Below are 14,225 nucleotides of genomic sequence, written 5' to 3' on the forward strand. Positions count from 1 at the left end.
TCAGGCGCCTCCCACCACAGGAGTACAAGGTATCTATTGCTCCAATTCCGGAATACATATTGGGAATTGATATCTTGTGGGGTCTGGCTCTCCACACAACAGTGGGAGAGTTCCGGTTGCGGCAAAGATGCATTAGTATCCAGGCAATTCAGACAATATTGAGAGGCCATGCAAAACACGAGCCTATTTGTCTGCCCAAGCCACGTCGGATTACTAATGTAAAACAGTACACACTCCCAGGTGGGCAGGATGAAATAACAAAAACAGTGCAGGAGTTAGAAAAAGTGGGTATTATAAGGCCTGCACATAGCCCGTACAACTCCCCAATATGGCCAGTGCGAAAGTCGGATGGAACATGGAGGATGACAGTGGACTATAGGGAATTAAATAAGGTCACGCCGCCCGTTCATGCGGCCGTACCCAATATTGCCTCCTTAATGGACACACAATAAGCAGGGAAATTAAAATGTACCACTGTGTCCTAGACTTAGCGAATGCATTCTTCAGTATTCCAATTAGTGAAGAATCGCCAGACCGGTTTGCATTCACATGGGAAGGCAGGCAGTGGACTTTTCAGGTTCTGCCTCAAGGGTACGTGCATTCACCCACTTTTTGTCATAATTTAGTGGCGCGTGATCTGGCTAAGTGGCAGAAGCCACATAATGTCAATTTATATCATTATATTGATGACCTCCTGTTAACATCCGATTCATTAGAGGCGGTGAGACAAGCAGCAGATTTATTGATAGCTTATCTGCAGAAGAGAGGGTGGGCTATAAACCCACAGAAGGTGCAAGGTCCGGGGCTATCTGTAAAATTCCTGGGAGTAATTTGGTCCGGAAAAACCAAAGTACTACCCAGTGCAGTAGTGGATAAAGTCCAAGCGTTCCCAGTTCCTACAACATCGAAACAGCTACAAGAGTTCTTAGGTATATTGGGGTATTGGCGCTCCTTTATACCTCACTTAGCTCAGTTGTTGAGGCCATTGTATAAGCTTACCAAGAAGGGTCAATCGTGGAACTGGGGGAAGGTAGAACAAGATGCTTTCCAACAGGCAAAGCTGGCAGTTAAACAAGCCCAGGCATTGGGTATATTTGATCTGACCCTCCCAGCTGAACTAGACGTTCATGTTACCCAGGATGGTTTTGGCTGGGGCCTGTGGCAACGCCAGAGTTCTGTTCGAACCCCCATTGGATTCTGGTCTCAGGTTTGGCACGGAGCAGAAGAAAGATATAGCATGATTGAGAAACAGTTATTGGCTGCCTATTCGGCGCTACAAGCGGTAGAGCCAATAACACAAACAGCAGAGGTTATAGTTAAAACTACATTACCGATCCAGGGGTGGGTAAGAGACTTGACTCACCTTCCTAAGACAGGGGTGGCCCAAGCACAGACGGTAGCACGATGGGTCGCCTATCTAAGTCAGAGAAGCAGCCTGTCTTCGTCTCCACTTAAGGAGGAATTACAGAAGATCCTAGGCCCAGTGACATATCGCAGTGATACGCCTAAAGAACCGATGGTCGCTCCACCAGAGAAGAGCCCCGTTCAGGAAGGAAGATATCCTATTCCTGAAGATGCCTGGTATACGGATGGGTCCAGCAGAGGCAACCCGAGCAAGTGGCGAGCTATAGCATACCATCCCTCTACTGAGACAATCTGGTTTGATGAGGGGGATGGTCAGAGCAGCCAATGGGCAGAATTGCGAGCCGTGTGGATGGTTATAACTAAAGAACCTGGTGATGGCATCCTGAACATCTGTACGGATAGTTGGGCCGTGTACCGGGGGCTTACTCTGTGGATTACGCAGTGGGATACCCAGGAATGGACTATCCACGCCCGACCGATCTGGGGGAAAGACATGTGGGTAGACATTTGGAATACAGTCAAACACAGGACGGTATGTGTCTACCATGTCTCTGGTCATCAACCCCTGCAGTCACCAGGAAACGATGAAGCGGACACACTGGCCCGAGTTCAATGGATTGGGAATTCACAATCTGAAAATATTGCCCGTTGGTTACATCAGGAGCTACGGCATGCTGGACAAAAGATAATGTGGGCAGCCGCTAAAGCATGGGGGCTGCCTGTACAGCTATCTGATATCGTCCAAGCATGTCAGGACTGTGACGCTTGCTCAAAGATGAGACCAAGACCGTTGCCTGAAACAACATCCCACATTGCTAGAGGATATAGACCTCTTCAGAGATGGCAGGTTGATTACATTGGGCCCCTCCCTCGGTCTGAGGGGGCGAGATATGCCCTGACCTGTGTTGATACTGTAAGTGGACTGCTGCAAGCCTATCCCGTACCAAAGGCAAATCAAGCATATACCAATTAAGGCACTCACTAAACTGATGTCTGTATATGGGACACCTCAAGTCATCGAGAGCGACCAAGGGACTCACTTTACTGGAGCGATGATACAGCGCTGGGCAGAAGAGAACAACATTGAATGGCGATTCCATCTGCCATATAATCCAACAGGGGCAGGCCTTATTGAACGCTACAATGGTATCCTTAAGGCTGCCCTGAAGACAGACTCCCAGTCCCTGCAGGGGTGGACAAAAAGATTATACGAAACCCTGCGGGACTTGAACGAAAGACCTTGGGATGGCAGACCCAGTGCCCTGAAAATGTTACACACTATATGGGCTGTGTAACACCTCCCACTGGTGAGTTTTCTTTTATTTATACCTTCTGTACGTTTGCTATCATCTGTATATTAATAACCAATACAGGAGGTCACACAACGGGGACTGCAGGCTTTGGGGATGCGTTGGTAGCCACCAGTAGGGCTGGGTGGCTTTGGCAGGTAGCTCTGCCCCGGGAAGGGGAGGAGGCTGAGGCACTCCCAACCCGGCTGGCGGCCGCGATGCTCCAGTCCCAGCTCAACCCAGCGGCCGTGAAGGCAGTGAGGGCACCCAGTGAGTGCAACCTTCCTCCCCTCCCCTTGCCCACCCCTATCCCAAATTGCACCCTATAAAGTGGGGTGCTGCACCCTGCTGTGGGGCTTTTGGAGGGGGTCCATGGGGGCATGTGAGGTCAGTGCCCCCCTTGCCAGGGCTCTTTGGGGTGAGTGGGGTCTGTGCATGGCACAATCAGTTCTAGAGCTGTTATTTAGGATGCCCACCAGTTGGGGTGTGGTGGGAGCCCCTGGGTGGCCAAGGGACATCGGGGTAACACTGACCCCAGTGGGGTCATTTGGAGCTGATGTTGTCAGGATGGGGAGCCTGGGGGGAGGGGGGGGATCTCTGGGGTCTTGTTTCTGCATGGGAAGTGCCTGGCGGGGTTGCATCCGTCTGTCTGTCCATCAGAGGATGTCCGACGGTCATCTGTGCCTGAACACCAAGTGTTTCATCCGGGTTCTCTTAAAGTGCCTTCATTCAATTAGGAGCATTGAATTCTTTTTGGATTTTGGGGGGGGGGGGGGGGGGGAGGAGGGATTTAATGAAGGGAGCAGCAAGGCTGGTGCCATGGCTCTGCACTCTGCCAACAGGGTTGGGGCTGCATTTGTGGTTTTTTCTTCCATCAAACCATGCCCTATATGCCTTGAAGACACTTTTGGGGCTCATCCTCAGCCCCAACATCACCCCAGGGCACACCGTCCATGGGGCTGATGCTGCCACCCCACACAGGCTTGGTGAGGAGATGGAGGACAACAGGACGGAGCCGTGGCACCGCAGCCTTCAAGCCATGCTGGATGCCTTGAACCAAACCCTACACAGGGCCATCCTTCGCCCCAGCACCCCACACAACGCCAGCACCCGCGCTGGCCGGGATGACAACGCCTACCTGTACATCCTCTTTGTCATGACACTCTTTGCTGCCACCGTGGGCTGCCTCATCCTGGGCTACACCCGATCCCGAAAGGTGGATAAGCGCAGCGATCCGTACCATGTCTACATCAAGAACAGGGTCTCCATGATCTGAGCCCGGTGCCTCCTGCAGAAAGAACCCCGTGGTGCTGAGCCCTGGTGTGGGGCAGGAGCACCGGTGTCACCTGCGGGCAGGTCCTGGTGCCACGGAACCACTGCAGCGAATGGGGGTGGTGGAGATGTCTACTTTCCTGCTGTTCTGATGACTTACTGAGGCTGGCAAAGGGCTGTAAAGGAGGAAAATTCCCTGCTCAGACCAGCCAGTATCACCTCCGAAGCACTCTCTGCACTGCTTAGTGTGGGTTTTTTCTGGGGCTAAAAGCTGTGATTTCCGAGCCAGGCTGAGCCCCGCTTTATTGGTGGGGAATTAAAGGAGGTGGTGGTTCTTGACTTGCATCTGCTTCTTCTCCACCTGGTTCCGGGCTGGCCAAAAAGCCATAGTTTGGGTTTCATAGCCTCATTCCATGGCTTGGGATCTCCATGCTGTCAGTGTTGGGTGGACACGGCTGGACCCCGGGGGCTGCAGAGATTTTTCTGCTTCCTTCCTGCAGGGTGCTGCCAGCTGTAGCTTTGCCCTTTTGTACCGCAGCTGCCAAATGGGAAGGGGAAGTGCTCAGGTCCTCCTGGGCTATTTGGCTTTGTCCCTGCTATGAAAGCAGCTCGGTTGGGGTTTGGTTTTGGGGTGGTCAGGAGAATGAATGGCCTTGTTCCTACCCTTGAGATCAGGCTGCCTGCTGGGGACACCACAGTGAGCTGGTCGCAATGCCCATCGTGGTCTCTGCGATGTCTTAATCTTCTCACAATGGCATAATTAATATCTGTAATTGCAGCCACAATGGCTGTCTGTGGAGCATTCACCAAGCCCTGACCCAAAACATGGGACGTGAGCGTGCTGGGGAGGGCTGACAACCTTAGCACAACGGTGGCAGTGACTCAGCCAGCAGATTTAGGATTTCCCTTGCTTTCAGCCATGTTCTGGGCATAGAAAGTGACATAGAGGTCTGGGGGGGAGCCCTGGGGGTCCCTGTTTTGGGATCAGCTGTGGGTTCTATGCCCAGACAAGTGGTTCAAATGCCACTGTCATGCATGGCCCCTGGGAGGGGGCTCAGGAGGGTTTGTTGTGTTGGCACTGCAGTTACAACGTTGGGAAAAGCAAACAAAGCCGTTCTCTGCAAATAAAACAGGGGACGCACAGTGGGCAGGGACAGCCAGAGAACATCCTATTTCCCTCAGTGGGTTTGTGCTTCAGTTTTCTCCCCTTCTATGGCACTGATCCCCCTCTAGCATCCCGAGCATCCCCTGTGCTGGGGCTGGATGGGGTTCCCCACGATGGGATGGGTGCCACATGGTGAACATCCCACCCATAACCCAGGAGATGTGGCCATCCTGATGGCAGTCGGCACTTCTGGGATATACTGGGGCAGAGCTGGTGACCCCAGAGTCCCTTATGCTGCTGTGTACAGTTTTGGGGGGCAGGGAGGGGGGAACAGCTGTCACAGGATGTATTGACAGGACTGAAAAAAGAAAAGCCACTGCTTTCCCCTAAATCTGAGATCATTCAAGGAAAAAAGCCCTCGTGCAAGAAGTCACTGCCCACCATTGGCAGCTCCTTCACCCACCTGCCCCTGACGTTAAATTCAAGTGAAGGCCAAGTGAAGTGAAGAGCTTCATCATCCTTGAGGTCCCTTCCAACCCTGGCCATTCTGTGATCCCATGTGATTTTACTCTTTTCCTTCCACACCTCTTTTGAGTCTCCTGAAGGAGTCTGGCTCCTCTTGAGGCCTGCTCAGTACAGTGGCTGAGCATTTGTCACACACAGCAGCAGAGGAAGCTTTCGGTGCCAGTCTGAGGATCGTTGCTTAGCAGCTGGTGGGATTTCAGAGGGGGAAACACTGTGATGAAGGTCTTGATTTATGCAATCAAAAGCATGACCTCAAAAAGAGATGCGCAGCTGTGCCTATAAGGTTGCCCTAGCACACCAAGTCAGAGTAGATAACCGCTGCTGCCTTGCCTTCCTCAGTAAGTCCTTGCCCTGTAAGAACGGAGCTTGAAACACAAGCTGCCAGCTGCTGGCTTATTAATTAGCTCTGTGGGGTCACTGACGAGGATCATGTTCTCTGAGCATGCTCAGCATAGTCCAGCTCTGCCTGAAGTCAATAAAGCTATGCAGGGATGTTTACATGGAAGAAAGGACTCAGCCTGGGAGAAGGGGGTTTGATGTGGGTTATGAAACCACAGCAGGAATGTTGCATAGGGAAAGGTGTGATTGGTGTTGGTGGTCCAGCAGATGGTGTGCAGGCAGGTCTGTGCACTAAGTCAGTGTGATGTGATGGGGTTGGGGTGATGGTTTGAGCATCAGTCTGGTTATCCCAGACCAACAACCTGCTCCCATCCTTAGAATGATAGAATGGCCTGGGTTAAAAAGGCCCACAGTGCTCACCCAGCTCCAACCCCCTGCTGTGTGCAGGGTCACCAACCAGCAGCCCAGGCTGCCCAGAGCCACATCCAGCCTGGCCTTGAATGGCTGCAGGGATGGGGCATCCACAGCCTCCTTGGGCAACCTGTTCCAGGGCATCACCACCCTCAGCATGAAAAACTCCCTCCTGATATCCAACCTAAACCTCCCCTGTCTCACTTTAACACCATTCCCCCTTGTCCTATCACTGCCCACCCTCACAAACAGCCTTTCCCCCTCCTGTTCATACTCCTTTAAATGATATCTTCCCCATGTCTCCTTTCAGCTTACAATACACTTTATCTTATAAAGGCTTGTAAGTGAGTATCTAAGAATGGAGAGGAGAGAAATGTAGAAGGTGACCACGGATGACAATAGTATTATGATGCATAAATAAAAGGAGATGAGCATGATAAGGAAAAACCCCAAACGGTTCCCCCCCAAAAAAAAACGTATCACAAGATGGAAGAAGCAGAAAAGAGTTTAATGAATCGAGTAGTCCGTTTTGAAGGTTATCGTCATGTTTTAGACACTCTGATCAGCTTCAAACAAAGATGAGGTGAGTGTAGAGCAGCTGCCTTTGTCATCGAGACCGTCCGTGTGCTGATGGGGGGCCTGTGCTGCCCTCCCCTGCTCATCGGGTTGCTGGTCTGAAATTGGTTCCTTGGCTATTTGGGGCTCACTGTGTCAGCAATGCCACGTTGACACGGGCACTGCAATCAGGTGGTGTGGTGGTAGAACCTGCAGTGGAGTCAGGACTCAGCAATGCAGAGTAAAAGGTTTGGGGTAACAACAGGGGGATCTTGGGGTGCTTCCATGGTCCTGTAGGAGCCCGACAGGCTGCAGTTTGGGGCTGACTTATCTTTTTTTGTAGGACACCAGTTTGCAGGGCTGAGCTCCAGCACTGTTGGTCATCTGGTGCCCTTTTGTTGTGCTGTCCATCTGCAAGGCAGGAGGGATGGAAGGAAGAAAGGAGCAGCCTCCTGCCCTGCTTTGCTGTGCTGCCCTCCCCTGCACAGCCCTGCTCACCAGGTTGCTGCTCTGCCAGCCATTCCCAGGGCTGAATGGCTCTGCCTGTGGCCCCATGCCTGTATAGTAAAGGCCTCTGCAAGCAGATGGTGCCATCACCTGCAATAGGGCCAGGGCTCAGCAAAGCAGCACCAAAGGTTGGGGTGTGGGCAAGGTGTCCCTGGGGAGCTGCCAGTGTCCCCAGAAAGGGCCCTGTTTGAGGCTGACTTATCTGTGCTGTGTGGCATGGAGACCAGATGGAGAGCTGAGGGCAGGCTCAGTCCAGCTCTGGTTCCATCTTGTGCTGATGCCCATCTGCAATGCAGATGGGATGGAAGGAAGGAGCAGCCTCCTGCCCTGCTTTGTTTTGCTGCTCTCCCCTGCACAGCCCTGCTCACCGGGTTGCTGCTCAGCCCACCATATCCATTGCCATGTGTGGAAAGGGCCACTGCAATCAGCAGGTCTGGTGCCAGCACCTGCAATAGGGCCAGGGCTCAGCAAAGCAGCACCAAATGTTGTTGTGAGGACAGAGAGACCCTGGGGAGCTTCCAGTGTCCCTAGAAAGGGCACTGTTTGAGGCTGACTTATCTGTGCTGTGTGGCATGGAGACCAGATGGAGAGCTGAGGACGTGTGTCCTGCTCTGTTTCCATCTTGGTGCTGATGCCCATCTGCAAGACAGAAGGGAAGGAAGAAGGAGCAGCCTCCTGCCCTGCTTTGCTGTGCTGCCCTCCCCTGCACAGCCCTGCTCACCAGGTTGCTGCTCTGAAATTGGTTTCCTTGGCTATTTGGGCTCACTGTGTCAGCAGCACACGTTGACACGGCCACTGCAATCAGGTGGTGTGGTGGCAGCACCTGCAGTGGGGTCGGGACTCAGCAAAGCAGAGTAAAATGTTTGGGGTAACAACAGGGGGATCTTGGTGAGCTTGCATGGTGCTGTAGGAGCCCGACAGGCTGCAGTTTGGGGCTGACTTACCTTTTTTTGTAGGACACCAGTTTGCAGGGCTGAGCTCCAGCACTGTTGGTCATCTGGTGCCCTTTTGTTGTGCTGTCCATCTGCAAGGCAGGAGGGATGGAAGGAAGAAAGGAGCAGCCTCCTGCCCTGCTTTGCTGTGCTGCCCTCCCCTGCACAGCCCTGCTCACCAGGTTGCTGGTCTGCCAGCCATTCCCAGGGCCTTGTGGTGCTGCCTGTGTTCCTAAGCCTGTGTACAATGGGCTGCTCTAATCAAGTGTTGTGGTGGCAGCACCTGCAGTGAGGTCAGGGCTCAGCAAAGCAGCACCAACAGTTGGGGTGAGGGCAAGGGGTCCCCGGGGAGCTTCCAGTTTCCCCAGAAAGGGCACTGTTTGAGGCTGACTTATCTGTGCTGTGTGGCATGGAGACCAGATGTAGAGCTGAGGGCAGGCTCAGTCCAGCTCTGGTTCCATCTTGTGCTGATGCCCATCTGCAATGCAGAGGGCATGGAAGGAAGGAGCAAACTCCTGCCCTGCTTTGTTTTGCTGCTCTCCCCTGCACAGCCCTGCTCACCAGGTTGTTGCTCAGCCCACCATATCCATTGCCATGTGTGGAAAGGGCCACTGCAATCAGCAGGTCTGGTGTCAGCACCTGCAGTGGGGCCAGGGCTCAGCAAAGCAGCACCAAATGTTGTTGTGAGGACAGAGAGACCCTGGGGAGCTTCCAGTGTCCCTAGAAAGGGCACTGTTTAAGGCTGACTTATCTGTTTTGTGGCATGGAGACCAGATGGAGAGCTGAGGACGAGCGTGTGTCCTGCTCTGTTTCCATCTTGGTGCTGATTCCCATCTGCAAGGCAGGAGGGATGGAAGAAAGGAGCAGCCTCCTGCCCTGCTTTGCTGTGCTGCCCTCCCCTGCACAGCCCTGCTCACCAGGTTGCTGCTCTGCCAGCCATTCCCAGGGCTGTGTTGGGCTGCCTGTGTCCCCAAGCCTGTGTACAATGCACTGCTCTAATCAGGTGTTGTTGTGGCAGCACCTGCAGTGAGGTCAGGGCTTAGCAAAGCAGACCAAGGCTTGGGGTAGGGCAAGGGGTCCTCGGGGAGCTTCCAGTGTCCCCAGAAAGGGCCCTGTTTGAGGCTGACTTATCTGTGCTGTGTGGCATGGAGACCAGATGTAGAGCTGAGGGCAGGCTCAGTCCAGCTCTGGTTCCATCTTGTGCTGATGCCCATCTGCAATGCAGAGGGGATGGAAGGAAGGAGCAGCCTCCTGCCCTGCTTTGTTTTGCTGCCCTCCCCTGCACAGCCCTGCTCACCGGGTTGCTGCTCAGCCCACCATATCCATTGCCATGTGTGGAAAGGGCCACTGCAATCAGCAGGTCTGGTGCCAGCACCTGCAATAGGGCCAGGGCTCAGCAAAGCAGCACCAAATGTTGTTGTGAGGACAGAGAGACCCTGGGGAGCTTCCAGTGTCCCTAGAAAGGGCACTGTTTGAGGCTGACTTATCTGTGCTGTGTGGCATGGAGACCAGATGGAGAGCTGAGGATGTGTGTCCTGCTCTGTTTCCATCTTGGTGCTGATGCCCATCTGCAAGGCAGAAGGGAAGGAAGAAGGAGCAGCCTCCTGCCCTGCTTTGCTGTGCTGCCCTCCCCTACACAGCCCTGCTCACCGGGTTGCTGCTCTGAAATTGGTTTCTTGGCCATTTGGGGCTCACTGTGTCAGCAATGCCACATTGACACGGCCACTGCAATCAGGTGGTGTGGTGGCAGCACCTGCAGTGGGGTCAGGACTCAGCAAAGCAGAGTAAAAGGTTTGGGGTAACAACAGGGGGATCATGGGGTGCTTGTGTGGTCCTGTAGGAGCCCGACAGGCTGCAACTTGGTGCTGACTTACCTTTTTTTGTAGGACACCAGTTTGCAGGGCTGAGCTCCAGCACTGTTGGTCATCTGGTGCCCTTTTGTTGTGCTGTCCATCTGCAAGGCAGGAGGGATGGAAGAAAGGAGCAGCCTCCTGCCCTGCTTTGCTGTGCTGCCCTCCCCTGCACAGCCCTGCTCACCAGGTTGCTGGTCTGCCAGCCATTCCCAGGGCTGTGTTGGGCTGCCTGTGTCCCCAAGCCTGTGTAGAACGGGCCGCTCTAATCATCTCTTCTGGTGGCAGCACCTGCAGCGTGGCCAGGGCTCAGCAAAGCAGCACCAAAGGTTGTTGTAGGGCAAGGGTTCCCTTGGGAGCTCTCGGGGTCCTGCAGGAGCGAGGTGGGATCTGGCTTGGGAGTGACTTATCTGTCCTGTGGGTGAGCACAGCGCCGTCCTGCCGTGTCCCTGTCCCCGTGTGTGGCTGTGAGGCAGAGGAGGAGCAGCTCCCATCCATCCCCATGGCTGCTCCTGCCCGCCACAGCCCTCGCTCACTCTGGATCTCTGGCTGGCGCTGCCCTTCTGGTCAGCATCCCGGGCTGCTGTGACACCCAGCTGGCTCTGGAACGCAGCCCCCAGCAGTGCTGTGCTCTTGTGACGTTGTTATGGTTTTATAACGTGGTTGGTGTCGGTATTCCACATCAGAACGTCATGTAGGATAATGGGAGTGAAGGGGACACGTTTTTTTTTCTGCGGGCTGCCTTAAATGGGCACGTGGGGGGCGGCACCGGAGGGGAGGTCGGGAAGGGGACGGGGTTTCTGTCCCGTCTCCCTGCCAGGAGACAGCGTGGTCGGAGCTTCTCGCCTCCCGCAGCCCGTCGGTGAGATCGGGATTTGGTTTTTCTCCTTGTTGAAACTCTCTCGTTGTTGTTTAGTGTCACTGGGTTTATTAAACTGCCGTTCGTTCTCAGATCATCCTTTCTTCATTTCTTTTTTCCCCTCCCAGACCCATTCGCGATCTCCCTTCCCGTCCCCTCTCCCGGAGCGCACGTGGCCGCACCGCGCTGTTAAGGGAAGGGAGGTACCTTTGTTCCTGCCCCCCCCCCCTGGGTTTGTTCCCCTGTCAGTTGGATGACCATAAGTTCTTTCATTCACTGAATATAATTCTGCTAGCTTTTATTGCTTTCCTCGTTATTTCGGTATCCTTTTATTTCTGTATCCGTACCTAATTTGCTTAATTCATAAAGACACCTTTTGTGGCTAAGTAAGCCTTTCCAACTGACCACTTGGGGGAGGTAAGGAAGATGTTAACAAGCAGGAAAGTGTCTGAGCCAGCGCCATCCAGCAAAGCTGACTGTTTTGTTTCATTTTAGCCACAGAATCACATCCCTGATGAAAAAAATAAGGATAAAGAAATAAAAGGAAAAAGGAAGGAGGGTTGATTTATTGCATAGTAACGAGGTGGCTGGCTAGCTAATCTGTAACAAGAGTTGGGGGGCAGGGGGCACGGAGAGATCATGAGAGAGCTGAATACTGAATACAGCTTTATTGTGGAAACGAATAGAGCGCTGACATTCCGATTGCTAACATTCTGCAGAGACTTCAGCCGCAGTCAGAAAAGTATCAAGTCCCTTGATTTTCTTTATCTTTTTATCTCCCTGAGATACTCTTTAGTTCGTAACTATGAAGATCCATTGTAAGATCCATTGTAAGCAGCAGTTAACTAATGCTTGTTTTCAGAACCCTTAAAACATGGATGAATGCAAGAAAAGTCTGTCATGTGAAACTTCATTTTTTTCTTAATAAACGTTCTTTCTTTTCTCCTTCACATCTGGCTGCACTGATGCTGGTAATTGCTTCCTGCAGTGGGATTGAAGTTAAATTCTGTGGATCCAGCCATGAGCATTGACTTGAAATACTCGGGTGCGCAGCTTCCCCCTTTCCTACCCCAAAGATTCTTTGTGGAGCTCTCCAGGAACAAACCCCATTTCTCCAGGTGAGTGGAACATGAACCTGCTGAGATTGAGAGTCATTGTATTGTCGATGATCAGAGGGATTCGGGACGTGATGCTGTTTGGAGGTCGGATTCTTTTCATTAGGGCAGGGATATTCAACTTTCCAAAAGCCCACAAACAAAACACTATAAAAAGCATTTAACGCTATATTGGATTGGGATTTTGTTCTTGTTTTGTTTCGTTGTTTTTTTTGTTTTTTCCCACAAAGCTGCTGATGAAACATGCTTGTAAAATTACTATTTCTTTTGCTCATTTATTTGGTATCCCAACAAATGCAGTTTCCCATTAAAATATGACTGATTCTACTCCTGGTAAGATACCGTTTCTTTAACAGTAAACTTATTTGCTAAACAAAGCCCAGGGTGGCTGATTCTCTCTTGCTTCAGTATTCTGACTGCTGTTGTTTTCTCCTTGTACAGCTTTTGGAGCTGGTAAAGTGTCCTTGTGTCCCAGCCCTGTCTACACCACAAAAGAGGCACATTCAATTCAGAGCACCCTAGTCCAGCTCTGTGCCAAGGGCAATTCTAGACTAGCAGTACATAAAACAGCTACAGAGGGCCCTGTTAATATATCCGCATTACACTGCAGCACTCAGAGATCACAGATGGTTTGACAGAGCTGTCACTGTTTAACGGTTGTGATTATTCTGTCTCTGTGCTTCACAGATATCCTGCTGAACTTGACAGCACAGCAAACATGCAATGTAGTCTCTACAAGTCACTCAGGTTCATTGGCTAAACTGGGGGTGAGAAGCTCAACTTACTTTCCCCACTCAGCTCAAAACTTACTCGTCCCATTTTAGCCTGTTTGCCTTTTGAAAGGCACCGCTTGCATTATGGCTAAGGGAAGAAGGGTGAAACTGGAGGGGGTATTTTCTGTATGGGATAGAGGAATGCATAGTTACATGATAACTGTCCTGGATGCCTGGCTTTGTTATTTATTCCTTTAATTAGGAAAAAAAAGACACCTTATTCCGTCTTTTGATCTATAGGAGTGCATGCATCTCGGAAAATAAATCAACAATTCACTAGGCTGTTTATAACAATCCATCTTGATTTGCAAACTGAGGCTGGCTTTCTTCTTTTCCCGATAGTGGATTTCCTGTTGTTTCCAGAACAGGAAAGACAAATGATTTCAGGAAGATCAAAGGCTGGCGAGGGAAGCTTCGTGGTGCTTCTAGAAATGAAGGTAGAGGAACCAGAATGGGATTAAAATCAAAGGGATGAGCTGAGTGCAGATATTTCCAAGATCTCTTTCTTAACCTTGGAGAGATGTTGCAATTCAGTTCTAGCATGTGTTTTAATGAGAGGTTTCTTTTTGTTTTGGGACTCTCTTGAATGTTGCTACTGCTTCCACGAACAGCAAAGAATGAGAGGAGAAAAGAGAAACTGAAAACAACAAAAAGAACAGAATCAACAAAAAATGCGTTCTGTTTTACGCAGAAGGTTTCAGTGCAAATGGAAGTGGTATTAGTTTTGGTTTTGTTGGTCAGTTCTGGTTCAACCTGGGGAGCAGTGTGGTAAGTCCAGACTTGTGTTGCCCTAGGGACTTGGAAGTGATGTTCTTTTAGATTGGATGTATTTTGGACTCCAGATAGGTGAATACTGCTCCATCTTAAACTCTTTGCCCTGCCTCAGAAATGAGTATTGGGCAGTTTGCTACGTCACGTTTGGAAACGAGGTGAAGTATTTCTGTTGTACCCTCTGCACCTGAATGCAGTGTTGTGTTGGGGTATTACAGATTGGTTCTGCTGTTGCTGGCTACGTGTGGGATAAATATTTAGGGCAAAGGAAAGAAAGCTGCACAGAAGCACTGGCTGTTGAAGACTTTCTCTTTCTGTACATGTACATGCTTGTAAAATGTCTACAAAAAGAGTTGTTCAGGCTGCTGGCTGTGTTTGAGATTGAGTTAGAGTTGATAGTTGGGTGTTGTGTTCTTAAAGTAATGACCTACATTTTGATTTCTGTCAAAGTTAAAACACTTCCTGTGGTTCTGGATGATAATGTGACGAACTGCTGTATTTTGTGACGTGCTTTGATTGCGGAAGAGGATACACAAAGTTAATATTTTGTACGCATC

The 14,225-nt window shown here is 51.3% G+C and overlaps 1 protein-coding gene across 1 annotated transcript; it reads left to right on the forward strand.

The window, feature by feature from the left end:
• Nucleotides 1-2,872: 2,872 nt before the first annotated feature.
• Nucleotides 2,873-3,930, forward strand: LOC140265331 (potassium voltage-gated channel subfamily E member 3-like). The gene is made up of 2 exons (XM_072361252.1): nt 2,873-2,924; nt 3,596-3,930. The coding sequence occupies exons 1-2, from the start codon at nt 2,873-2,875 to the stop codon at nt 3,928-3,930; spliced, it is 387 nt and encodes a 128-aa protein (XP_072217353.1).
• The last annotated feature ends 10,295 nt before the right edge of the window (nt 3,931-14,225 follow it).

This window comes from Excalfactoria chinensis, unplaced genomic scaffold (assembly GCF_039878825.1).
Source record: "Excalfactoria chinensis isolate bCotChi1 unplaced genomic scaffold, bCotChi1.hap2 Scaffold_84, whole genome shotgun sequence".
NCBI classification, from domain to species: Eukaryota; Metazoa; Chordata; class Aves; order Galliformes; family Phasianidae; genus Excalfactoria; species Excalfactoria chinensis.

Coding starts and splice junctions, on each gene's coding strand:
- LOC140265331 (XM_072361252.1), top strand. CDS start 2,873: ATGCTCCAGTCCCAGCTCAACCCAGCGGCCGTGAAGGCAGTGAGGGCA. Junction 2,925..3,595: donor GAAGGCAGTGAGGGCACCCA/GTGAGTGCAACC, acceptor ACATCACCCCAG/GGCACACCGTCCATGGGGCT.